The sequence below is a fragment of the Opisthocomus hoazin genome, chromosome 7 (assembly GCF_030867145.1).
Source record: "Opisthocomus hoazin isolate bOpiHoa1 chromosome 7, bOpiHoa1.hap1, whole genome shotgun sequence".
Classification (NCBI taxonomy): domain Eukaryota; kingdom Metazoa; phylum Chordata; class Aves; order Opisthocomiformes; family Opisthocomidae; genus Opisthocomus; species Opisthocomus hoazin.
This window is the reverse complement of record NC_134420.1, coordinates 65,896,631-65,924,562: the sequence shown is the minus strand read 5'-3', so window position 1 is coordinate 65,924,562 and position 27,932 is coordinate 65,896,631. Positions and strand designations below refer to the sequence as shown.

The 27,932-nt window shown below is 42.4% G+C and overlaps 1 protein-coding gene across 2 annotated transcripts in view; it reads right to left on the bottom strand.

Annotated features, from left to right (window-relative positions):
* MNAT1 (MNAT1 component of CDK activating kinase) overlaps window positions 1–27,932 on the bottom strand; it is a 127,010-nt gene that overhangs the window by 44,298 nt on the left and 54,780 nt on the right. For both annotated transcript variants that reach the window (XM_075426797.1, XM_075426798.1), the window contains one exon: window positions 23,596–23,721. In XM_075426797.1, coding sequence (XP_075282912.1) covers window positions 23,596–23,721 — 126 coding nt within the window. The remainder of the gene's footprint in view (window positions 1–23,595; window positions 23,722–27,932) is intronic.

The window sequence follows — 27,932 nt, the reverse complement described above, 5'->3', positions numbered from 1 at the left end:
TCCTGTTGGTCTCAAAAACAGAATCTGACCACACACAGCAGGACAAGAGACGTACGATTCACATCGTCCCTTCTCGTTGGGGCAGATGGCTGCAGATGCCCAGTAACAAGCTGACTAAATTTGGACTTTTTTCCCCCTTCACAGTAACTTGATTTGATTTCTGAATGCCCAAACAGATTTAAAAGATGTGCTTTCTCTAGAAATGGCAGAAATACAGGAGGAGACCAACAGCACCAAAGAGATATTAGCAAAGATGGTCACCGATATGCGATTCGTTACACGCAAACAGGTACCTGGGAAATCAACCACAGAGCAACATGGGCTAAATCACCCCATCAGTTCTACTTGCCTCCAAAATTCTCCTTTACAGCTGACATCAGTAATTACCTGACCAGACCTCTCTTTAAGCTCCTGTCAAAAAGACCCATTTCTCTAATCTCTCAGAAGAAAGCCCGCGTCCATCTAACACATCGAAACGCAGTTCTTCAGGGTCAGCGCCAGTACCAGAATTTAGTGACTCGTCTCTTGACAGAAAAGCCTGGTGCCCTTTCTTCACATCAGGGGATCGCGGTGCCTGTCTGGTGCTGCCCTCTCCAGCGCTGGCTGCGGGAGCCTGGTGGGATTCAGGGGATAGTCTGGATGTTTGCTGCAATGAGTCACCTGCTCTTTTTCAGCGGAGACTCCAGAGTTCTGGCAGGGACTGTCAAGCTTTCCTCAAAATCTCCAGCACTGTTCAAAGGACAGCCCGGTACGCCAGGCAGCATCATTTTTTGAAACAAAGAATGAAAACACAACGGCATTTTCACGTAACTAATAAGCCCACAGGTCACCCCCCTGGTTTTCTGTACTTGCTTCTCAATCTTGCTCCCAACTCAGTCCCAGCTCCCAAGCGCTCACTCGCTCTTGTGCGACCCACCATACTGTACAGAGCAGGTCAGCTGCTTCTGCACCTTTTGCTCTGGTTCCCAGGAGCTCCACCCTGCACACTGTATCTATTTGGCCACTTTCAGCTGGACTGAAGAGCCATGCCATGAACTGGCTGCTGGGTGGTACTCGGACACCCTGCGAGTGCCAATTGCATTTGCAAACTTCACTATCAGCTCACCGTTCTTTTTCCTATTGTGGCTTTCACAGGGCTCCACATGGCCCTTCTCAGGGGCAAGTGCAGGTTCTTCCCATTTCTCAGAGATAAACTTTCGCTACAGGTGACTCCAAGTCGATGTTCAGTTCAGTTTGTGATGCCAGTTCCCGATGTGTTATGTTAGTAACACAGCATTAAGCAGAATTACGCAAACTTCTGTTGCATCTCTACCAACATGAAGCTCCAGACTTCTGGAGCCTCAAGCATTTTGATTTGGCTATCAACAAAGCACAAGCTCTGCAGCAGTCAGTCTAATTACAGCATTAAAGGCATTACTAGAATATTGTTTTAAACACCCACTTTAAGGGCCTAATTTTTTGAGGGCTGTGAAATAGAAATCACTTTGACAAATGACACTTTGCGTATCGTGACACGTAACACTCAGCGCGGGGCAGGCCCACCAGCGGAGGTCAGAGCACAGCGACAGCCGCGCATCGCTCACCGACCAGCGACAGTCATGCCGAGTCCTGGGACAGCTGAATCTGCCGGCGTTCCTATCTTGCTGCAGTGAAGCCAAGTGTTACGCTGATGTGATCCCTCCATTACACTAGAAAATCATTTAGTATTTCCTGGAAGACAGTGGAACCTGCAAAAATTATCTGCTTTATGAGTAGAACAGCAGCTGATAAACAACCACACATCGCTGTGCTCCACTGTCCGCTCCCTCCTAGGAGCCTCCAAAGCAGCTTCCCCCAGCCAGCCAGAGCTAAACAGCATCGTTTTTAAGGAATGTAGAGTCTGATGGATGATTTAAAAAGAAAGACTGCTTAAAATAACAAAACTGACCTCAGTCTGTAGAAAATGAGAAACTTTGAGTGTGTGTGTGTGAGAAAATCAGGGACATAGTCCCTGTTCTGCTGAGCATACATACGGCCTAGACCCAGATAAATGTTGATAAAGATGCAGCACACCACATTCAGCATGGCTTATGTCTGCCTGATAAAGAGAAGAAATGAAGTGAGATTCCTTGAATAGCTAGATTTAAGGAGGGACTGCTAAAGGTTGGTAACTGTCTGGCAAAACAAAGGAGTATTTTATAGCAACGGGGACAAAAAAAGGAATAAAATATGAAGAAAAGGACAATAAAGGCAGATGAAAGGAAAAGCATGAACAGCATAGGAAAAACAGGAAGAGAGAATATCAGAGTGAATTATTAGAAACAGGCAAAAATACAAAAAGGAGGAATTTAGGAAAACTGAAGTTTAAAGTAGAAAAACGAAGCAAGCGTCATCAGGCATGAGCAGTACATGATAGACCTTCACAGTATCTGTGGACACATTTTAAATGAAAACTGAAACCTGCTAGCAATGCATTTAGAAACTACTGCATTTAACATAAAGTGGAAAGTAGTTTATTTCCAGGTTTTTTTCCTCATTCGCATGCAGAGCACGCCACTAGACGTCAGCCGATTATTCCGGGGACAGAAGAGACACACTGCAAACGTAACACGCCGTGCACGGCACTGCTTTGAAAATGCACGTTCATTTTGTCAAACTAAACAAAAAAACTCCCTGGGGCAGAAGTGACTGCATTTTTAATCTGCACAAAACATACTCTTTTGTCCTTCCAGAGAGGTTTAGTTTCTTTCCGTGCAAGTTTCCATCTATGTTTTAAGCAGTTCCATCAAAATGCTGCTTAAATCCAAACCACAGGCACGACAGCTTTCCAAGCACTGTATACTTCCAATGGCACCAGGATTTTAGAGGCACTTTGAACAGGATTCACAGAACCCCACAGGATCAGAAACACCATTTGTAAGCCCCGTCTGATCCCAGGAGCGCTGCAGAAAGAGTCCCTTCATGTACCCAAGAACTGCCATGGCCTACTGCATTCAGTGGCTATGGCTTTGTAGCTCCTCGAAGCACAATAACCAGAAACATCTTTAGATGTTTCCTTAGAACAAGGAAAAAGGAACATTTCCTGCCATGAAAAATCTACACTCTCACTTGGAGAGACAGAAGCTGCCAGCAAAACAGTGATACAAGCACACGGTAATTTCACTTTGTCCCAGAAAATTCCTGTTTCTCAGTTTTTCAAATAAAGAGATGCCTCATCTGTTATCTTGTTCAGTGGCTTCTTTGTGAGCCCTTTTGCTGAAACACTTGTATTCAAATAAAAAAAAAAAAGCAAGTGTCGCCACAGATTCTGAAAGAGGAGACTGCTGTGAAAGCAACTGCAGCACAAACCTCAGGTTTCGAGCAAGCTGGAGAGGCTGCCGCAGCATTTCTGGCCATAGGCTTCTAGCGAGGCAGTTTGGCCTTAAAAACAACGCCGCCATTGTAGAAAGGAAGATTACCGTTTGCTGTAAGTACTGGATGAACCCACATCAGCAGAATGCCCTGAAATTTAATAATGCACAACGCAGGGAAAGAAGCCACTCAAAGGCGGTGTGCTGGAGATCAGGGCTTACACGGCCATCGCATGCCACAGCTACTCACTGCTCCTTGGGAAACAACACCAGCACGCCGTGATCCAAGAAAAAGCAAGCCCCAAGAACAAGTATTAAGAACATTTGTTAATCAAAGGACTAAACATCCAGCCAGGTTTTCATTTCTTTGACTTTCATATACTATTTCCATACAGTAAAATGCGTACTAAGCTCTCCACAGCTGATGCAAATGTCTCACCCTGGCTCAGGGCAGCTGCTGTCCCGAGAAACAAACCAAAAGGAGTCGGTCATTTGAATTCCCTTAAAACTCACAATACTGGGCCAAATAAAGCAAAGTAGAGCTTACTATATGGTTTAACAAGCTATGCCTAACATCTTTGTGCACTTGAAAACTATAATTTAATTAACTGTACCTGTAAACGTGGGGGGAGCGTGAGGGAGAAAAAAAAATAAAAAGAAAATAGAAACCCATTTTTCTGATCAACTCCAAAAATAGTTCGGGGTCCAAATCCCTACACAAGAAGCAATAAAAATAGTTCGGTTTCTGGTAGCAATAACAAAAATGAGGGCAAAATTAATTCTTACACTTTTATGGCAAACAATCTAAAGCAGATGTCTGAGAATAAAAGCGAGATGTCAAAGTAGTTAATAAGAGCTTTTCGAAACCAAACACAACAAGACAACTTGAAGCTTTGTGTGCTTATATAAAACTCTAAATCATCTTAGCCAACTTCCACCCTTAGCCCTTCTCTATTCTATGAAGCTTCACAATTACCAAAACTGTTATATTCAAGTCTGAACCACCACAGATCGGTGTCTCCTGAACGAAAGCACATCCAGGTGAGCTTTGCTCATTAGAGGTCAGCTGCCAAACCAGGGCCCTTGTGAACAGAAATACATGGTTTGAATATCCAGGATCTCTGGAATACAGTCCCTGCTTCTAAGAGACAGGGAGTATTTTAAAGATATCTAAAAAAAGTTCAGAGTGTATTTACATTTCCGCTAGAATACTGTGGTTTCGAGACAGAGATCAAGCTTCACGTTGTAAGGTCAAAACCAACATAAGCATTCCTTAGAATCAGACTTCAAATAGATATTTGAAGTTATCCACACTTTCTTGTTTGCAAGTTCAAAGAATTGCTGATCATAAAGCAAACTTGAAGATATTAAATCTTCTAAGCACAAATTTCACAAAAGACGCTGTGCGCATGCAGGAGAATTGAGTCCTTCCACGTTTAATATGGCAAAAAGTTAAGTAAGGTAACCATCAGCACACCCTTTTCAAACGAAACTAGCTTTTATTGTGAACACGAAAGACACTGTGTTAACTTAAAACACTGTTCACTTAGATGTGCTTTCCAAAAGGCCTTAAGCAGGATTATATTGATTTAAATAAAGTAAAATAGGCAAGTTTTTGCACTCAAGCTTCCCACACAAATAGGATTTGCCAAGCCTTTTGAGTCTAATCAGTGGTACAATCACACAGGTACACAAGAGACTGACTCAGCATGCACACACACTGCCAGACTCACCAGCAAGAGCTGATTTTTGGCTGACCAGAGAGTTGCCTCCTGAGCCGGTCAGCCCAAGTCTGCATCTACCTGGAAGCCACCCATCCAGCGACACTGGGCTACCATGCGTCTGAATCGCTGTTCCACTTGGTTACATGAAACAGAAACCCATCACTACAAGCATCGGGGTAACTGATACCGCACCACTAAAGTCAATGGGAGCAAATCAGAAACTCTAGAGTGCGTAGGAATAATAATAGGTTTCTGTGTTTCCTTTCCCAAGTGCTGACAGTTTGCAGGGGTATTCCTCCCCCCCCTCCACTGCTGGGCTATAATCACATTCATTTCATCGGGCCAAGGCAAGCTGCTCAAGAAGCTTTCACAGCACATTTGGCTTGCTGATCCAGGATGAATTTTTGGGGTTTTGTGTTTTGAACTGTCCAAGAATTGACAAGAAAAACAAAATGAAGGTAAGATGTATAACTTTCAGGAAAATTGTATTTTCAGCAAAAGATGGCAAAGCCGTATCTAAAAGCTTTAACAAACACTCAGACACTTTAAATCACCACCAGCCTGAATAGCTTTGTCCTAGCTCTGGACATAAATTTTTATCAGCCGGCAATAAACTGAGAAAACCATGTTTTCTCCCTTGGTTTCATGTTAATCTGGGTCACGGTTAAAACACAACACTGCACAGCTTTTTTTCCCCGCATCTCCTTTTCGCAGCCACTGCTGTGTCAGCCAAAACATTCACCACTAGGACTGAGCACCGAGAGCCGGCATGTCTAGGAGATCTGCAAGGAAAAAAGCCTGCCAGAACCTAAAAACAGCTCACCTTACGAAATCACCTAAGCCTGGGCATTAGCAAAAGCAGCGAGCTGCAGTGACTGTTTGCTGCTGTCAAGTCAAGGAGATTCATACCCTGTTTCATCTTTCAGAGCTTAGATTTAGACCAACACTAAAAGGCAACCCTCCAGGGCTACACAGAGCGCTCCGTACTTCATACAAGCAGTTGGGTCACAGCAAACCAGCAGCCCAGCCAGGATAACGGACCCCCAAATGTACCCGCATTTGTCTCTGTCCAGGGCTACAGCTCGCTCTTAAGTATTCATAACGCTTTGTAATGTACTTGGATGCACGTATTGTACATACACACAGCAGACTGAGTTTAAAAAAAATAATCAAGTCTCTAATTAAAGAGCTGATTGCAGTGCTCAGATACTGTGTTTTTGCGAGACGCTTTTTGTGCGTATGGGTGTTTCTGTTCTATATTTACTCACAGATACACACACCAAACAACCAAAGGGCGTAAGTTAAACAGCTTTTAACAAACACTGTCATTGAACATTTTGCAAGACCCTATAATGCCCCAATCCTCTGCAGATTTACACACAGGATTCATTTAAAGGCACGCTGTCCTGGTTTTGGCTGGGATAGAGCTAACAAATCTAATTGCTGGCAGGAAGTTTTACCATAGACTTACTTGGGGCTTAGACCCAGACTCAGCAACACTGATTCAGCTTAAAAGCCACCCAGCTTTCAGCACACAAAGAGCCTCGCACAGTCAAAGGAGCAGTCGCATACTGAGTACTTTGTCTGGATTGTGCCCTGCAAGTCCAGTCCAACAAAGCCAAGCAAGCCTAAACCTGATTGCGTAAACTGAGCCCATCCGCTTGGCTGCAATTACTTATGGCAATAAACACAATGGTCTAGGAAGCAGAGGCTTGCAGAAACAGGTCTCCAGAGAAACAACCAGCACCCTGACGACGCCGGTCTCCGCTCCTGCAGACCATTCCAGCAGCTCAGAAGTCGAGCAGCTCACAGCCAGGTATTAGACACCAGCGTCTGCCGTCGCTTGGTCCACAGAGCTGCCACGACACATCGATGGGCCCTAGGGACTGAAATGCAACGAGGACAAAGAGCCGAGAGTTAAGCCAAGAGGTGTACACGCTTGCTTAATTTTAAAGCACATGGTTAGGGGTTTTCTGGGTCAAAGCCAAGATGATCCATATCTTATGATATCAAGCACCTCTACCAGTTTTAGATCAAAAACTTTAATACGACTATTGCAGTGATACCATTAACTAGTCCACAAGGACAGGCGTCTGCTCAATACCCAGGATACACACAGTAAGATGAATTTCACCAGGCTAGCCAAACTGCATGGGCCATTCCTGGAACAAACACCCACTGGTATTGGTGTGAGCTTTCTCACGGATTTAAATGGATGCTTGACCACGCTTCTCTAACTGCAGGTGGGCATGAAGATACTAATACAGTAATATTAAGAGAGATTTTAAGAAGCGTATAGGGCTTCCAAATACTGTCTCAAGAGTAGTTATTTATTACATAAATCATCTTAATTTTATTATCTGGGCCTACACAAATTGAGAAAATAGTCCCACTAGGGGCTACATATAATGGGGTCCATTACTCATACCAAATAGATCAAACATCCTTAGAAAGCTAATTTACAGAAAAAGTTTCCATATTTCTCTAATGACGTATTTAAAACCTTAAAAGGAACACAGTAAACAACTACAAATCATGTAAACATACATACTCAGTAATCTATACAATTTAAAAAAGCAGACTAGAATCCTAAGCAATGGCTTACTGCAATAGCCATTGAATTAATCACATTTACTTCAGTGTCTTTTTCGAATAATTCATATCTCAGCATTCGACAGTACACTTGCTATTTGTCTTCCTAGATAAAAAAAATTGCAAAATGCAATGCAGACAAACCACAATCCTCTATAAACCAATGTTTAGGGGCTTCACTGCTTATTGACAGGGCACACCTAATCACATGGAAACAATAAAAGAAAACTGGCTTTCTTTCCAAATGCACATCAGACTTCTTTAATCTGTGCATTTACTAAACTGCATAAATACCCAACTGGTGGTTTGATGCAATCAGCACAGTGCCATTTAAAGCGTAGCACATCACAGCGCTCCCAAGTCTTTTTGGAAATACCTCTGCTGCTCAGCAGCCCCAGCTTTCCACCAGTTGCTGCTCCACATGCTATTGCCAATCAGCTGCATTTGCTGTAGCGCATTCCAAAGTTTACTAATTAATCTCCGCACTAAACCCCACTGATGGCCGGTTGCCATTTGAAATGATCATCATCTTTTATTTAAAGACACAGTGACCCCATCGTCAAACTCAGACCTCATTTGTAAAAAAAGTGTTCCAAATCTCAGTTAATTAAATCCACTTCAGTATCAATGAAACCGGACAGAGGGGCAATCACTAACAGTTTGAGGGTGTTTATTGGACATACTAAGTTATTTCAATGTTAATTGTCAGGAATCAAGCAAACTTCTGCATTTTGCCCTAGGAGCTACACTCAGCAGAGGGTATGAGATGGAAACTTCTGGAAAGGAGACCACTCGTTTCTTGCAAAACAGCATACACGCTTTGAAGTCATGTGTTTTAACGATTCCAGCTTATTGCTACATTTCATATGAGGTTTTCAATATTGATTTCACCCAGTCCAACCTCTCACACCATTGTCGCAGGCTGCTCTCATTCAGCAGGGCGTACTGGCTCCGTGACCTTCACAATGACCTCTGCTAAAGCAGTTGTGCATTTTACTGTGGTGTAAATCCTCACAGACAAGTCGAACCTGTTCTTTTTGGCATCCAGCCCTTTAGATGAATACTCTGTGGAGATTTATTATGAAAGGGGAATGAAGGGGCATTATTGCACAACATTCATCCCTCACATACGGCTAAGTTCCATCTTTTACAACTTCTGAAGGCTTTTAAATAAACAGATCTTCTTAATTACACAAATCATTCTTGCTTCTCACTAATTTTCTGTAATTAAAACTCACTGCTGTTTATGAAAAGGTAGCCATGCCCAGAAAAAAGCGTGTGTGCAAAGGTGCTTTACATTATTATTAATAAGTAATATTCATACTTCCTGTTACTATACACAAGGGATTAGTGTTTCCTAGCACGCCATTCACTTACAACACTGAAGTATTATTCCACATTGTAGCAACACACACTGCCCTAAAAGGGCCCATTAATTACTTTTGTAATGCCATGAAGTTGCTGCAGGATATTAGACTGTCTCCATAAGAAATACACTCCTGTGGCAAAATGATGAATGATGAAGTTTGCAGGGTTTTAATTAAATTTCAGAACAGTAAGAAAGTACTTACAAAGTTATTTTCTGTGGCCTTAGCTTAATACTTTGTGTGCCCTTACGCAAAGAATTTTAAAAAATTCAAGATTAATTGGATCAAAAAAAACATAAAAGCATAAAAGAATTGTGAAATGGGCAGATTTTATAAATTCAATGAATCTGCCAATGCGGTCAGGGTAGTAACCCTATCATTCACATTATCCACATTCCTTTGGGTTTTCTAATGGATGCTTCAGCAAAATGTGCCCTGCTAGGGAAGGTGGGGAAACCAAAACAAAAACCACCCAAACAAAGTTACATTGACACTCCCATCCAAAAATCATGTTCAAACCGGCTTTATCTGATAGTCGCTGGGTATTAACCGGAACTGAAGCATTCTGATGGAAGCAAACCTTCCCTGATCCAAATCTCTGAATTCCCCTAAAAAGCTCCCTCCCCCCAACATCAGCTGCCACGGACAATTGACGGGGCACGCACACACCCCTCCAACTGCAAAAATAAAGCTCTGCTGTGCGTGTCTCTCCCTGTCACTCACAAGCAGTGCCAGGTATGGGTTCTCTCTCCCCTTCATAAAAGCTGCCCTTTCCCTTGCTTTCCTGCTCCTCCTCTTCCGCCAGCAAAATCAAAGACAACAGAACGCACAACAGCAAAAACTTCCCCATACAAAAATACAACAAAACACACTCTCCTCGGTCCATACTGCACTGTCACAGCTGCAGAGCTGCAGGCAGAGGTTTCCCCAGACAGAATACGCAGCAGAGGTTTTCACCGTCCAAACTCCCTTCCCACCTGCAGCACAGCCCACTCCATTTCTATGCCTGATGCGAGCACTGAGGCGGAGCAGAGATGGGCTGAAGATAACAGCAGGTAAGCCAGCATGGTCACGCAGCCTTGTATTTAACAACAAAGTATTCTGAGGTCTAAAGGGGGGTTCCTCCTACAAAAGAAACATCACATTTTGAAAAGCTGCAGTTGCTGTGTACTTTGCCTCTTCGTAAATAAAAATACACTAAATAATTAAGTAAATGTGCAGCCACATTTATACTTTGTTCTTCATGACAAACAAAATTCAGATACCACCACTATTTTATTCAGGGACCTTTTTTTAAAAAAAAAAACAATAAAATCCAAAGGTTTACAACTGGGAGATAAACAGACTTCATGCCAAAGTTCTACCTGGCACCTCAGCTACAGCTGGAGTTAGTTACACAGGGTTGAAAAGCAGCTAACAGCTAAATGGGTACAGCACTCTTACAGTAACAGAAATATTCTTGAGGAGTGACATACCTGTTTAATTTTGTATTTCCAATTCACTTCACTAACCAGGCACAAAACAGGTTAAAAATCAGCATAAAGCTAATGCTGTACACAACACTATCAATGAAATTAAATTCATACAGCATTAAACTTTAGTATAAAGTGCACCTTAAAGGGGGGGAGGGTGGCCTTATCCCTTATTCCAGATTTTAGAACTGCCTGATTTGAGATAAATTCCTGGCCTAATCCTGTCTAGGCTTCAGATCCTACATAAGTTAAAAAGGAATTCAAGCTCAAGGCATCATGCTATGAAGGGGCAGATTAAGGTGAATAAGTGAAAACTGAATGTGTGGAGATGAAAAAGCACGAAGTTCCCACTGCAATCCCCTCTGCATCCTCCCATCAGCTCTCAAGCCAAGTCCTCTCCCTCGACAGCAAAAGCAAACCCTGATCGTGTTTTACTGGGAACAACCACAAAGGGGAATCCTTGGTGTGCAGGCACAGCCAAGATAGTGCCATCAGACCTTGAGCACCAGGATCTGGATGACGAAGATCTATCCTCTCCCAAGTGGACAACACTGAAGCCCTCCAACTCTATCCATATTAGTTTGGGTGCAGCTGGTGGAAAAACCCACAACAGAACTCCACAGGTTAACCCTTATCTGAACTTGCAGTCATGATCTGGCTCACGTCGCACTCCAAATCAAAGAGAAGAAAACGCTGCCACTCCCAGCATCACTACCACCATACTCTTACAGAAACTCCCACCTTTCTGGAAAGGCAGAAAACTCTTCAAATAGTTACTAATAAACTATTCAGACTTTGCTTGTCTGAGCTCAAAGGGCTTACTGCAGCGAAGCATTACAACCTGGACATCTTTACATATATTATTGGATGGATGTGGCTTTGGTTTTTTTGCACTAGCCATGGACGTATGCCTACAGGTACACAAACACAGGCAGCCCTCAGCCCTGGCGCTGAAGACTGCCTAACGGTGGCGAGGATCAGATGCCTCCATCGATCCCGTTTACATCTGTCAGCACGTTCTACACAGCACAGACCAGCGGCTCTTGTTTACTTGAGCACTGCCTCTGACAGTCTTGCAGAGGATCACATTTCTGTGATTCTCTTTCTATGCTCTGGAGAAGAGAGCAGTGCTGTATTTATTTATGCCTCTCTTTCAAGAGATGAAACAGGAGAATGGACCTCAGACCTAAAAATATATGGTGCTTTCCTCCTGCGCACAGCCCTCAAGAGTTTGAAATTGTTTCTCCCTCCAACCTACTTACCTTTCCACCGCCTTCCAACTCCACACGCACCACCCCTAAACGCACCGTCTGTCTCCTGCAGGATCTACCTCGCCGTCCCACAGCAGTACAGGAATCGTTCTTCTTACACAAACCCATCATCTCATTTTCTACTAATCGCTGCAAATGTTGCAAGTTCCAGTTCCCTGGCTGCCATCCAGCTAATTTAGATCGATGGTTCCACATGTGCTCTCTGTCCCTCCATTTCCTGCCCGCACCACTACACACATTTGTCTCAGTGAGTCAAAGCAGGTTTCTTTCCAGTCTAAATATACTTATGTATTTTGTATTTTTTAAAAACAGCCTGTATAAAATACAACCTATTACCCTGCTATTATCAGCTTTGCAAGATGCAGAGGATATTACTGCTCTGCCACATGTTCTGCAGAGCTACAACATGTCACAAATGACACCTGAGCCTCGCGTTTCCCAAAATACAGAAGAGCTACCTGCATAGCAACTATGCTCAGGCAAAGCAGAACAATCACAGAATGGTAGGGGTTGGAAGGGACCTCTGTGGGTCATCTAGTCCAACCCTCCTGCTGAAGCAGGGTCAGCTACAGCAGGCTGCACAGGACCTTGTCCAGGCGGGTCTTGAATATCTCCAGAGAAGGAGACTCCACAACCTCCCTGGGCAGCCTGTGCCAGTGCTCCGTCACCCTCAGAGTGAGGAAGTTCTTCCTCATGTTCAGATGGAACTTCCTGTGCTTCAGTTTGTGCCCATTGCCCCTTGTCCTGTCGCTGGGCACCACTGAAAAGAGTCTGGCCCCATCCTCCTGACACCCACCCTTCAGATATTTGTAAGTATATATTAGGTCGCCTCACAGCCTTCTCTTCTTCAGGCTGAACAAGCCCAGCTCCCTCAGCCTCCCCTCGTTGGAGAGATGTTCCAGTCCCCTCACCATCCTTGTAGCCCTCCGCTGGACTCTCTCCAGTAGCTCCTCATCTTTCTTGAACTGGGGAGCCCAGAACTGGACAGAGTACAATAAACTAAAACAGTCAATTCTCCACTTTGATATATGGCATTATCCATCTTTTTCTTTTTTAAGAAAACACAAAAACATTTAAGAGGAATAAAGATAAGTCAGACTTTCAGAGTATTAATTATCCTCTTCCTGAGGATAATTTCTCTTTCATTAGTAGCCATTGCTGTCAATATTCCTTTCCAGCAACACCTTGACCGACACACTGAGTCAAGGCTAGGTATATATATGGGGAAATTCACCTTTCAATATCCATTGCTGATTGCCTAAAACAATATTCCTTTCTCCTACCCTTTCCACCTGAACAAACATTCTTGAGGAAAATTACTTTTGAAGTCTCCTTGGTACAGAACACTGTCTCTTTGATCCAAAACACCTTTTGCTGCAAGTACACTAGCACAATACGAGTGCATCCTGGATGAGTACTGACTATTGAAAACTAAGGCCCCCAACAGCTCCTTTGAAATAGATCTTTATTTTTAAATGTATTTTTAATTTACAGATGTGCTCTCAAAGCTCAAAAGTCAATTCCTCTAAGACCCTATAGCAAACACCCATTTATCTGCTGTGTTTATTTAGGCACGAGCTAAGGTGCGGAGAGGTCGTATGCACACAGAGCATGGCCTCAGTCAACACGCTGAAGATTTCTTCCTTGTAGGGAATCAATATATTAGTAAGGCTGGTGTACCTTGTAACAGAGATTAACACAAAACAGAAGATACTGTGGGAAACACAAGTCCTGCACGTACACCCCTGCCAACAGCCAGAACCCCTGTCAAAAAGTGCGGAGGGGTGTCACGTTTGACACCACCCAGCTGTGCCCACACCACCCTCTGTCTTACCCAGGAACCCATCCAGACAGATGAGAACCAGAACACCCAATTCCTCAAACCCTTCCGTCCCAGAGCTCTCCTGTCATTCCCAATCCCACGCAGAAGCCCCTCAGCCCTTCTTCCTAGAAACTCCCGTCCCACTCTCCCACCTTTCTGCCCCATGCTCTCCCCACAGCACCTCATGGCCACATCCCCACCCACCTCACCTGCTGCCCTACGCTTCCCCATCCCTACAACCCCACGCTCCGCCGTGACACCGCTTGCTGCAGCTCCCAGCACTTCAGACCCACCTCCTGCCATGTTTCTGCCAGCCACCGCGGCCATCCCTCTTGCCCTCCTCTTGGCTCCCCTTGCACGACTTTTTAAGTCTGGCAAGAATTTCAGAAAAGCCAGATGTAGGCTGTGCTTACCCAGAGTTTGTCTGAAGCAGGCCAGGAAGAAAATACAGGCAGATGGGAGATTTTTTAACTGTGCTGCAAGGTGAATCTGCTCCGCAACACCGTTAAAGAGATCCTGGCTCATTGAGAAACAGAATAACCAGGAATAAGACTAGCTTGTGAGCTAAGTCTGCACACATGTGCCCGACAGGCAAGTCTCTCGAAACCAGAGACAGACAGACACAACCCATCTGACCGCTGACCCAGAGGAACCCGAGAAACCACCAGCCCAGCTCTGGCAGAAAGATCACACATTCTTCTATGCACCTATACAAATTTACTACGTCAGATTGCCTAAATGGCTTTGAACCCTTCATTGCTCTTACTACAACTCTTTAAATGTTCTTACTGCTCTCTTTCAAAGCATTTTCCTGTCTAAAGAGTCCTCTTCTCAGCTGATAAATGCCGTTCCACATCTAGTCTGCAGAGTGGAGACAGTCTGTCAGCCATTTGCAGAAGAAATCAATGCTTTTATTATTAAGTAACAATTAAGGCACCTAAACTTTTTCTTTAAGATCTAAATTCTAACATATTTAGTTCCGTGAAGTCCTCTTCACACAGTCATCTTCAAGCACGTAAAATGTTCCTCCAAAGAGGCAGTGAACAACCAGCTTTCAGCACATATCTAGGCAGAAAATGAACTTGCATTGAGTCAAGGCAAGGCACAGTTACTGAGCTTCCCCTAAAACATAAAAGCAAGGGCAGTGAGAGCTACCAGAGGCTGCCCAGGAGACTTCCGAGCCTCCATCTCCGGAGTTCTTCAAGGAACGGTCGGACAGGTACCTGTCATGAAGTGCCCCCAACTCTGCCTCTCCACGGGGGGAAGAAGCCCCTGGCCCAGCACTATGATTATACAATTCCACAAACACCCACTCCAATTTTGGCATCAAAGCTTCTCAATTCATTCATTTTTCTTCCCTTACTTAAAATTCCACCCTTACAGAGGAACTTTGTCTGCTCTCCTTTTTTTATATCATCCCTATCAAGACATAATGAGACCACTTATACTCACACTTTTAGACAAGCTATTTATTTCTGTTTCATCCTAGTACTACTTTCTGGTATGTTTACTTTTAAACAGTGCATCAAGCAGCACTATTTAACAACTTCTTGCATTAAAAATGCAGTTCAACTTTGCACTGTTCATTTAGCACAAACTCTAATATTTAACATTTATGATGCTTGCAACTCTTGGCCAAAGCATAGCATGAAAAGAGCATATATGCCCTAAATTGTATCTTGCTATAAAGAACAGCAGCACTGAAAAAACTTATATTAGAACAATCTATAAATGTGTTTACATAATATGAATGATTTGCTGTTCCTTCACAAGGCATGTAGAAGTCAGCACTTCTCAAATGTGTAAAGTATTTCCATGTGCTTAAGGCATGATCTTTCCAAAACAAACAATGATTGAGAAATTTTTTATTATTCTTTATTTCCCTGCCAGCTGTTTTTTTGGACTCTCCTCTCAGCCACCTTCTTTCTTTCAGTCAGATCTCCCCTTATTGCTCACAGTAACACCTACTCAAGCAACAGCATATTGAGAGCTGTAAGACTCAGAAATAGGAAGATCTCAGGCCGATTCCAACGGCACTTTCCTCAGACGACTTTACAACATTTCTCTGTGCTATCCTAGCTAGTGGCAGGTCTGGCTGTTGCTTAGGATGGAATTTGGGCATCCTACATCACGAGCTAGAGCCCAGCTGCTGCTGCTCTGTCCCAGCGCCTGCTGCCACAGGGGCAGGGGAGCAGATGCCAGCAGGACCAAACCCTCCGGTAGCCTCCTCCCAATGAATCTTGTCCTGTGCAGCATCTTTTCACCGGACCGAAACAACACACTGCATGACACACAGATGCACCTCTGAAATTTGATGGTAAAGAGTCAGGCACGTAAGCTCTTGTGCAACTCCATAAATCAGATAGGACATTAAAAAAATTTAAAAATTAAAAAAAACCCAAACCTAAGCACAGTTCCATTCAAAAAAATGAAAGCTAAAGGGTAGATCTGCTCCACTGCTGGCTACAACCACTTTACTAACAAGTACATTTGTCTTGCTGTTCACTCCCGTACAATTAACAGTGTTGGCACTATTTCATTTACTAAATTCCAGTCATTACAGCTGTGCAAACTTATGGGCCTAATTTGTATTTATACTAATATGTGTATATAAACATGTGCTGCTTTAGCCATGTAAAGAAGCCTTAAAGCAAATGAACAAATATTTATTCTAACAGAGCAGTGTAAGAGAGCCCAACCATAAAACAGAATCAGGTTAAGCAGTTCGGATCATGTCTGTCCGCCAAACAGCTTAATTTCGACTGTGGCATCTTTCCTAAGGCATTCCAAACAGAAATCCTGCAAAGAGATATGCAGAGACACAGGACTGCATTTTCAAATCCAGTCTCCTCTTCCAAGGCCAACATTGTGTAAATGAGGGGAGGGGAAATGACAAATGCTATCGTTTACTTTGTTCCCCCCCCCCAAAAAATTTCTTACCTACATTACGAAAAAAATTCATTAAGTCAACATAATATGCTTCATGTTTACACACTTTGATATAACAGTAATTACATAGTAAGGCCAGAACCCCATTAAATATTTTAGACTTCAGTCTGGGGGTTGGAGTGCACAGGAAGCGTTCTGATGATAGATCACTTAAATAAAGTTTATCTGGCACACACTTCAAAACCAGAGTTCAAAAATGTCAAGCACAGTTCTACATGTATGTGCTTGACTCTTAACAAAACATCTCTATTTAAATGGAGGACTAAAGATTTAGTATGACAAATACATTTACTATTGCTAATCATTCTCCACCGCAGTACTCGGAAGTTGCAGGCATGTTGTATATATAATCCTACAAGATTTAAGGGAGCAGTATGTGGATCACAGGACTCTGGATCACTGCTAAAATTCAGCACGCTAGCCCTAAACTGAATACTATCATTCAGCATTCTTGGTGTCCCCTAGTTCATACATGTGAATTCCACACCCACGTACTGTCAGAGATGGAGGTCCAGCAGCTGCAATTTCTTTTTCCTTTTTTCTTTTCAGAAACGAGTATCCTTCTCAGTGGATCAATGCAATGCTCATTGTTAAAAACAAGATAGGGTTATTGATGACAAATTCAAAGCTAAAGCAACATGCAATATATATTCTTACTAGGGGTCATGAGACCCCCTCTCCATAGGCGCACCCCTGTGAATCTCCACTCCAGGGAAGCTGCCTGGCCAGCAGTGCTGGTTCTCTGAGCGTCTTCATCCACAGACCCACTGGAAAGCGCTGAGACCCCCCTCTCACCAGCACGTTTGGGTTTCCCCTGCAACGTGACTGACACCCAGCCCCAGGCGTCCGAGCTGGGACACAGCCTTCACGCATGCCGGCACCACGGCTGCACGGGCAACGCAGCACAGACTTGGCCCGGCTCCTGCCGCAGGCCTAGATAATGCTCTGCGCCACTGAAAATTTTACCTTTACATGCCTGCTCTCCTAAACAAGCACATCTATTCCGAGAGCATCTACACGCCTGAACATACTACTTCCTCTTGAAAACAAGTGTTGAGATTTTGTTGTGATTTTAAACCATGAAGTGTGGTGAAAAGGGAAATATCCCACCCAGCTGCAAAAGAGAAATGTGTGCAGTATGAGCCAAATGAAGATTAAAAACAAAACACCAGGTAAACTCGGCCAGGCATACATCTCAAAGAAATCAATTCCACCTGAAGTGTTTCAGCCTGAAGATAGAACAGCTGAGCTAACACTGAAGGAAGGAAATAGGCTTGATTGATTTATTTATTTTTTAACTTTAGACAAATACTAAAAGCACTTAAAAAAAAAAAAAAAACTAAGACAAAACACCAAAACACACCACACCAAAACCAACAAATAAAACCAACCGAACCAGAGCAGTGCGGACCGGCAAAGCAAGGCTGGAAGGCTGAAACGGCTCCTGGTCACGCAGATGGGGTGGCATCGCGCTCTCGGGAGCTGTGGAACAGTCGTAGCCTACACCGTGGTGCGACACACACTTCACTTACCTCAGAGTACCTGGCATATGTTAAAGCAACTTTGAAGGAGCACAATTGATTAAAAAGGTATTTTGACAGAGTTTCTTGCGTGTGGAACAGAATTTTGGGTAATTGCTCCACAAGCTATAAAAAAAACCAGACTGAAAACCAGGAGCAACCACGGAGCAGTTGTGTGCACAGGAAGCAATAGTGTAGGAAAAGCCAATAATGAAGCACAGTTAATCTGACCCGAGCTGATGAGGTCAACATTTTAAAAGAAATAGTTCCACACATCATAAAATAAGAGCATTATTTCCCATTAGAATAATACTGCAAGTGTAACACCAAGAAATCTATTCCCTGACACTTGTTACGCTCAGCGTAGCAGTAGCGTGCATTCCCAAGGTGTCCTAGCCACCCCGCGTCTGACAGCTCCATTCCTCCGAAACACTGATTCCACGGCTCCCTCCTGCAAGCTTCAGCCTCTGCATTGCTCTCCCTAGCACTCAGCTACTCATAGCCTGAAACTACAAAACTGGAATAAAATCCTGGTAATGCTCAGACGCACAGAGAAATCAAATGTAACACCGCTGCTGTGACTTGGACGGGGCAGCAGCAGTCGAAGCAGATATTTCAGTCTTGATTCCCCACCATTCAGGGCTGCCGTTGACAGGAGATGGAGCTCAGCGGAAGGGACGCCAGGTTAGGAATTTCGTAGGGCTGGATCCTATTCCTCCTTCCGCCGCTGCTCTGCTGCCTAATCCTGGGCGAGTACATCCCCTCCAGGCATCTGGTTCCCCTCCCTCCCCGACACATCTATTTAAACTGCAAATTCAGAGGGGTAGTGTCCATCTCAGTAGTGACAAAGCATGTACAACACCCTGTGCTAATATTTCTAGTCATAAATATTCCCACTGCCATCAAATAACAAAACAAAAACCATGATAGAAATTGAACGGTCAGTGATGTGTTCTGTTAGTTTTGAGGCATTTGGGTATGAAATGTAAATGGCAAATTCTGCCACGTGGTAGCAAGCCAGAGGACATCTATGTTCTCTTCCTGCGTATTTGGGCAATCCAATTAGAGGTAATTGAGTTTTTAACTACATGAAATTACTTCAAGAATACCGTCACTAGAGGCTAAGCCTCCTGGGCAGCTGGGGGAAGGGAGCAAAGAAGCACTAGAAACTGGGAGGAACGTAAGAGGGACAGGGCACAGCCTGAAACGTGCTGAAGAGTACCCGCAGCTGGGCCAGTCTCAGGCATTGCTGTTTTTCACCAACATGTAAATAGCTGGGCTGCAGACACAAAGGTTTGCATGTTCCCAGTTCCCAATGAATTAAAGAGGAGTTAAATACATCCACACTTCTACATCTTTTTAACAGCAATGGTAAAGCACAGATCTACGAGCACCAAAAGGCTCCTACAGTCCTGTAAACACCAGAGACATAAAAAGAAAGCTAAATCACTGCAATGAAATTAATTCCTGCGGCATTTGCAAACTGCCATTCGCGTCCAGTGCATATGAGCACCTCTTTTAGACATTAAAATTAGCTTCACGTTACTTCCAACCAGAAACGGTCACCAAATTTATCAAGAAACAGAAAAACAGTTCTATTGCCAGACCTTAGATTTGTTTTGCACGTCCTGATAAGCCCTAGAAATGCTAGAAACCTCATTCATTTCTGACAACCTGTGCTCTTTTTGATGGCTACTAAAAATCTAAAGTACAAGCATTAGCAGGAAATAATATTTTAAGCACCACCTCAACAACTAAGATTGACACGGTTTCTTTTGTAGCTTCATGCTGATTTGAGATTAGATTTGATAAGACGGTTTTAAATATTCCAATATGCTGAAAGCCTATTTCTTAATACGAACAGCATGATAAGCAGAAAACTCTGAAGCATTTTTTCCCCCCACCTACAGAAGTAAATCAAATCAATTCATTGGGAAGGTATCCTTCATGCACAGAAAATATAATTTAGTGAAATTTAAAAGTTAATAAGCAGACTGCAAAGAAAAAACAGCTTCCCCTTGAAAAGAGAAAAAAAAAATCCCATTTAACAAGAAGAAAAGTGAAGGAGACCCTATCCCCATGAGCTAATTGTCTGTCTTGTGCTATAGGGGATGCTCTTGCTTAGCTTACAAGCTTACAAGACACTCCCTCCTTCCCCTGCAAGCACAGGAGCTCCGCAGCACTAACATGACACCTCCAACCAGCCAACTTCCTTGAGCATTGCCCAGGAGACTAGAATGGGCATGCCTCTTCGTTCAGAAACCCAGAAACATGTCCGATTATCAGTCAGGCTGAAGAACACCTCTGACCAAGACCATCCCAGGAAAAACACTCATATTCAAGCTGTAAAAAACAACCACCATGGATTACCACAGCTGGCATATTTTTATAGCCTTTGTGTAAACACAAGCTCCGGATTAGCCAGCAGCTCAGCTAGCTCTATCTGGATTCCCTTCTTTTGAAAAAAAAAAAAAATTAAGGAAAACACCCACTAGAAAAGGTCAGTGGCCAAACTATTAGGAAAAAATAAAAGCAGAGGGGAAGAACGTACACAGCGATTCATCAAACGTGTGCTGCCGAAACTTTAACAGTTTAACACACCAGAGTTTTCACAGAAACTATACTTAATCTGCAGAACTGTCGAGCCGAGCAGAGTACTATTAGAACTGTATTTTTTAAGAAATTCTCAGTACTCCTCTAGAGCTGCTCCCACCAATTTAAGGGGCATGAACCCCATGGCTTAGAGAGGATTAAAGCTAAAGCAACTACAAAGAGTGCTGCCCTTGACGGGCAACACGACAAAAGCTCTACCTATTCCAAGCGTACACCCATGCAGAACAAAAGGACTGAGCATCTCGGGTTTTCAGAAAAACACTCAGCCTGGAAACATCCACACATCATAAGGTGAGCGCCCAGGTGGGAATTCCCCTTACGCTGTCACTAGAACACAGTCACAGATCATCAGCCACACCAAATCACGTACAACACTAACTCTGGTCTGTCCCTAACAATTTTCATTTGACTACAGTCATTTTCAAAGGCACATCCCAGTCCTAACCTGAAACATCAATAATTAGAGATTTCATTGCATTCCAGAGTCAATTTTAACAGTGAGGCCAATTAACCAGTGGAATATTGTGAACTTTAAGTCTTTTTTGTTCCTTCAGTTCCTATTTAGAACCTATTAGTTTAACTAAGGTTATTGGTGCTGGCTACATCTACATCTGCACTGTTCAGATTTGGCATGTTCTGTGTTAAGGAGGTACTTACTGTAAATTGAGTCATATCTTAACCTTCTCCTAAACGAGAGGCAGAACGCAGTACAAAGCAGATCTTTCTCCCTTTGAATGGACCTTTGTGGCTCCTCTTTGCGTTCTTTCTGATTTTCGCATTCAAAACGCAGTCGGCAGAACTCCTCAGTCCATGAGTCCTCCCAATACGGCATTCAGAAGGAAAAGTCCTTTCCCATTCATTGCTGTACTATTCACATAAACCAAGGCCCCCCCTCACACACATGCTGTGGCTAAGGGTCAAATTGGTTTACTTGCTTAGCCAAACTTCCAAATCCTCTTCACAGAGCCCGTTATTTACTCTTCTATTTATAATTTTGCATGTAGCCGTATTAAAACAGATTTCATTCGAATGAGGCCAGCTTGTCAAAGCGGCCCTGTAAACCGCCAACTCGCATGTCATCCACAGAAACTCCACATCTGCTTCCAAACACTGAACTGTGTCCTAGCAGAACACCCACAGAAATGCTCTCATGCTGTGCTAACCAACAGCTACTTTAGAAATTACAAGTTAGCCAGTTAATTCATTTATTGTGCAGAATCTCAATATTGTTATTATTGCATTATTTCTACCTAATTCTAAACATCAATGTCACATAATGACTAAATCAAGCACTCTATAAAGAAATTATGGAAACATTCATCTTTCTCAACAAAACCTGTAATTTTATCAGCGTAAAATCTGGTTTGCTTCATGTAATCCATTTTCCATAAACAGCAGTCACCAATTTCAAATACTCCCATCTTTAACTTTATTGTTAACTGTACTTATTCCGAATTTTTTTTAAAGTTGTTGTTCTTTACTCTAGGACTAAGGCCAGTCAGGGTGAGGTGTTTTGTTTGTTTGCCTGGGACTGAACAAATTAAATTAGTCAGCCTATTCACGCTTTCTGAACACTGATAAAGTAACAATCAGTTATCTCAAGTATCTTCTATCATTCCAAATGTTAAGATACAAATGTCATGAAGTTTCCCCATCCGAGTCTTTCACCATTTCTGGATGAATTTTACTTGGGGCTGCAGATCCGAAATGTCCATTCCTGCATATCACATTTGATACTCATTTACAAATGTAATAGAAAGTATTTCCATTGTCCTCATCATGTAGAGTAAGCTTAGCTTCTTCCTTTTCCCAGAAGAAAGGCCAACATCTTTAAGAAATTCTGGCAATATATTTTAACAGCAAGAAAAAGTACAGGCATTCAGTTAGAATATTTTTTTAAACAGAACAACAGATATTTTCTGTCCACTAGCTTTTCTACAGGAACAGAAAACTTTTCACAAAGCAAATCGATCTCCCCCAGACTCTTCAATTTAAAAGACAAAGGAAGAAGATACTGTTTATACTACAGGAAAACAAGAAAACGATCTGCACAGCTTTGCAAAAGCTGACACTACTTTTGGGAAAATAAGCTGCAAGTGTTTCTACATTATGAACTCTTCGGGGGATACTGAAGAAGCACAGATATCCCTGACAAAATATACTGATTAACTGATGGGAGACTAGTTTGATACAAAGATTTTTGCTTTGTTGAATTCCTGGTTTGTTGAGGAGGGTGGACAGTGTTGGTTATTTTCAAGACACCGTTTACCATTATCAGTTCTAAAGTTCAAAGTCTAAAAAAAGTGCAGGCATTTAAAACAAAACAGGAAACCAGTAAGGTGCAAAAAAAGATCAGTAACTCATGCTCCCGTCCCTAAACTCCAGCCACCCCCCCCAACTTTACATTTCCACATACAGGCTGATGCGTACTTGTACCATGTCATGATAAAGAACAGGAATGTCAACAGATCTTTAGCTGTCACCGTACCAGTAACACACTTGCAAAAATACTTGTTGCTTCCTAGAGTCCATTAACAATGAAAATAGTGTCCTTAACCACTCAGCATCAATCTCTAAATTGTCTGTCTCGTCCTCACAGATTATTCCAGTGCATAAAGTAAATCTGAACAGAGTGCAGCCTTTTCTTGAACTTTCAAAATTGTTACACAAATGAGACACAAAAATAATTCAGAGTACAGCACAACTTTCCAGGGAAAAAGGTATAGTTTGTTTTTTGACAACTAAGTAATGAAAATATTTCATATATTCCAACTAGCAGAATGATTAAATTCTTAGATTAATTCCTAATTACTTATATAATTGGAAGTGAACAGTCTATTTCATATTAGGCAACTCAGGTTTAAATAACATCTAAATTTCACATGAGGAAATCTTCAGTCTTTTGAAAAGCATTAAAAAAAAGAAGCAAGTCTTACCATTTTGATGCCAGTGGAAAACGTGACTGGTTTGACAGGTTTGGGTTTTTCTAGTTTCATTTCTAGCTGAGTAGATCTGTCCTTATGCTGAGCTAAAAGCAGTGAAGCAGGAAGACTGGAGCTCTCCTGTAAATGAGGAATAAATTTAAATGCTAAAACAAATAGTAATTAATGCCACGTATTCTTCAAAACTGCAAGCTGTGTCTGAAAGGCCATCACCAGCAGAGCGGCGTAATGTTAAGTATCCTCTCTACGAGAAACAGTTTACAGAAAATGATCATTTTCAGTAATAAGAAAAAGCTGCAGCAACCCCATAAATCAGAGTAACCTGCAAACAACTGTTTTTATAGAATCCACATTAAAGACAATATAACAGGCTCCTTATTCCAACTGGCCAATGCAACTATATTTATTAAAATTAAAAAAAAAAAAAGAACTTAATCAGAAAAGAAATAATACCAAGTAGTATAACTTGGATCAGATGTTTATCTAAGACACATTCTTTCTACCAATGAACTCAGACCAGTTTGAAATTGTTTCCCATTAGATTTCACCTGAGGCCGTTTGGAAATGATCCTTGCTCTGCCTTGCACAATGGCACTATTGTAAGTGCAACCAACAGCATATTTATTTTCTCCTTCACCAACTTACTTTTAGGGAAGCCAGCCAATTTTTAAAAAATATATAAAAAGTAATAAAATGAACAGTTACGCAAATGAACTACTTGAACTCTCCACACAGAACAATTCTACAACAGAATGATTATTAACATACATATATGTACTGCATTCTTGGGAGAGTCAGAAAATTATCGGCCAAGTAATTTTCTAATAAACTAACATGACTATCCCCATGCACACCGAAATCGTCAAGACTTCCTAGCTAGAACAACAGCAAAGTGGAGAGCAGGGAAGGACTTCAGGCGGATTCTTCCCCCAACTGCTCTAGTGCAGTATTTTATTCCTAACACCCTTAAACGTCACATATTCTTCTGTTTCACAGAACCAAGCAAATAGTGAACTATGAACCGTATTTGTTATTCACAAAACCAAACAAACTATTTTAATAAACTGTACTGTGATTTTTGACTTGTAACAGTGCAGAGTAAGAAGCTGGAAGTTTTTAATGCCGCGAGATGCCTTGCTGTTCATGATAACCTAGAGACATCTTCTGAAGTGACCATGAAGAACAGCCATGTTGCACATCAACTTTTCACATCACTCTCCAGTCCTCTTTCCTCTCTGTTTTTTGTTACACTTACTTTGTCTTATGACTACACTGGCAAGTGCTAAAAGCAGAAAAATCTCACATGACGAGATCTGGTCCAGAGTCACAAATACAACAACTAAGGCACAGGATCCTACTCACATTTCTGTGATTAACCAGGAGGAGGGGAAGGAAGAGGTTAAAAACCTAAATTGTAATAATAATTACATTAATTAATTAAATTAGTAAGACATCCAATTTTTGTACAACAGGGAGAAAATTTGGACCGCGAATGCTTTAGTTTACAGTCTGCATCTTCAAAGCGCTGGGCATGTCCGTAACCACCACGCAGCAGCATGTGCTGCTAGCTGCCAGCAGAGTTTCAGGATGTTGGATTCTTTTAACCATCACATTTAACGCGCTGCAGGAGAAGGGAAGACTGTAAAGCATTCTCCGATTCATTTTGCCCTCTCATATTCCTTCAACCATCACTGCATTTCTAATACAATAACTAAAGAAGCCAGTTTTTGTACCAGCTTCTCAAGAGCTCGCACAATGACCGGTAACCAGATTACACAACTGTGGGAAACCCACACTATGCCAGCAAGCCACCACCTCCGTGATTGTTTGTCCTTTCTAACATGCACACAGCCCTTCTGTTAACTATTAACACACACAAAAGGTCCAATCCTGTAAGCATTTATTCATACTAGCAATTTTCTGTATGGGAAAACAAACTGTCTAGCAGTATGAACAAAGCTAGTTATAAACAAAGATTTCTAAAAGATTTGTCTTCCAAAACCCTGAGATTCCGGTAAAAGTGGGGATGCTCGATGTCTTTCAGGCACCTTGCCCTTTGCTTGACTCCAAGCTATGCCAAGGCCCAGGGAAAACCTGTCTCTCTGCCACTGCTGCCATGCCATTTTGCTCATGCCTGGGAAGTATGGGCTCTTGCAGAGCTAAGGGCAAGTCCCACAACACAGAAGACATCTCAGAGCAGATCTGCAATCCTCTGTATACAGGTGAGAGAGCACCATACAGTAAATAAAGGAAGTGCTTTGATATTTTACTCAGCTCTGCCTATCCAAGTGTAGAAGGTTAAAACAAAAAAAACAAACCCAAGACAAAACAAACACGCTTCCAATAATGTGTAAAATGCATTTGAGACAACAAGTCTAAATTACAACAAGGTGTTGCACTTTTAAAGTAAGAGGTTTTATTGTAAAAGAGGTCACCTATAATGAAGGTAATCTAAAACCTGCCTAATTCAGTACTGCGAGGCGAAACAGGTAACAGGTCAGGCAAAGCACCTGACTGCTCTTCCAGCAGCCTGCAGAGCCGCAGCCACCGCGCTGCCCTGCTCACCTTCCCAGCAGCGCAGCTGGCCTTCCCCCGCGCCCAGCCCTGGCCAGGTTCGGGCAGCCTTGGCCGCTGCGCTCCCCAGGAACCAAGCCTTTCAAGTACCAAACGTTTCTGTGCCTTTTTCCCTGTCTCTGGACTATCGAAATTATAGGCCCCCTGAAGATGAGACAGTATTCTCATACACTTCCGTGAACAGCTGAGGCCTTTACCCTGTGCGATACCACCATAAATAATACACATAAGAAACGGTGAATCTCCTCAGTCAGAATTTAAGCACCAAAAGGTAAAATTCTTTTCTTGGAAGAGGAAAGACCCGACATCTCTACCCACACCACGCAAGAGATCTGCCTTACGTTATCTCTTGCTGCCCAGTATCAGGAGGAGGAGAGAAATAAAAACCACCTTGAAAACAGTGACCAGAGGCAGGCCGAGTGGGCTGAGGTTCCCAGCAGCAGCTGATGCATCCAAAAGAGACGATTCAAAACCAGCGGGTGAAGCGTCGGCTTCCCACCTTCCTCTATGCTCACAATCCTGCCCAGTCACTGGTTTTGCCACCGGTATCACTGTAGCCAGAACTTCATCCTTGCTGGTTCAGCACAGTACCAGCAACCACAGATAGAAGTTGTTTTTTTTTTTTTAAATGTAATTCTTTACACTGCTACTGCTTATGTTTGCCTTTTGCTGCGTTTCTCAGTTAAGTTTTAGCTATGATCAGCTTCATTTTCAGATTTGCAGCACAGCATTAGAGGGATTTCGGAGACCATAGGAAATGTTTATTTGTTTAACAACTGCTGGTTTTCCAGAGACTTTGTAAGTCATTATACAAACACTTCAGTGCTGGTTTTATAAACCTTTAGCACTACAAAACAAGTTTTGGCTCAAATTTAAGTTGACAGTGACCCATCATAAACAGAGACACAACTTCGAATTGCCCAGTTTCCTTCCTCAGCCTTTAAAAATCACCTTTCTGTTGTTTTTAGAATATTAAGATACGTTTTAATAGCAATACATATGCTATCACAGTTAAAACAACCTATTTTGGTCATGTTTTAAGAATTATTTATAACCATTCTTTGCTTAAGCCATCTGGTGAAGTAGGTTTCCAGTAAAACTAACTGCTTTGTAATAAAAAAAAAAAAAAAAACCACCACCACATCAACCAAAAAACACACCAGTTTCTAGTAAATTAAGAGCGTGCTTTAGAACAGGATTGAAGCAAGTCAGAAACCAGTTAAAAATCCCTATTCCGAGCCATTAAATTCAAGTTCATAGCAGAACTTTTATTAATTAATCCACTACTCAAAGTGGATTATAAGCACTTTCACCTTTAAAGTGGAAAGAGACTGGTGGACACAAAGTTACAGACTTGAGGGATTTTCAAAGAACCTTTCTGCTGATTCCTGCTTTTGCCTACAGAAAAATGGAACACCAGCTCCTTTTGGCAAAGCCAACGAGAGGTTGCCAGGACTCCTGGCTTAGGAAAAGGCAGCTCTTCAGGAGAGCCCCTGAAACTCCTAAATTGCACATCGATGCTCTCTCTTCACATCACTGCCTTCTGCACTGGTTCAGAGAGGAACTCTGCTTTTCCAGGAAAAAGTAGAAGACTATCTGTATCTTGAATAACCACTGGGAATACAAAGCAGGAATTAATGACACATTAATGTGAGATAAACTGAAATAACAAAGAAATTCTGATTTATATCTGCCAAGCAACTTTAAACCACATTGACATAGCTGCACACATGTATGCATGCAAATGTACTTTTCCT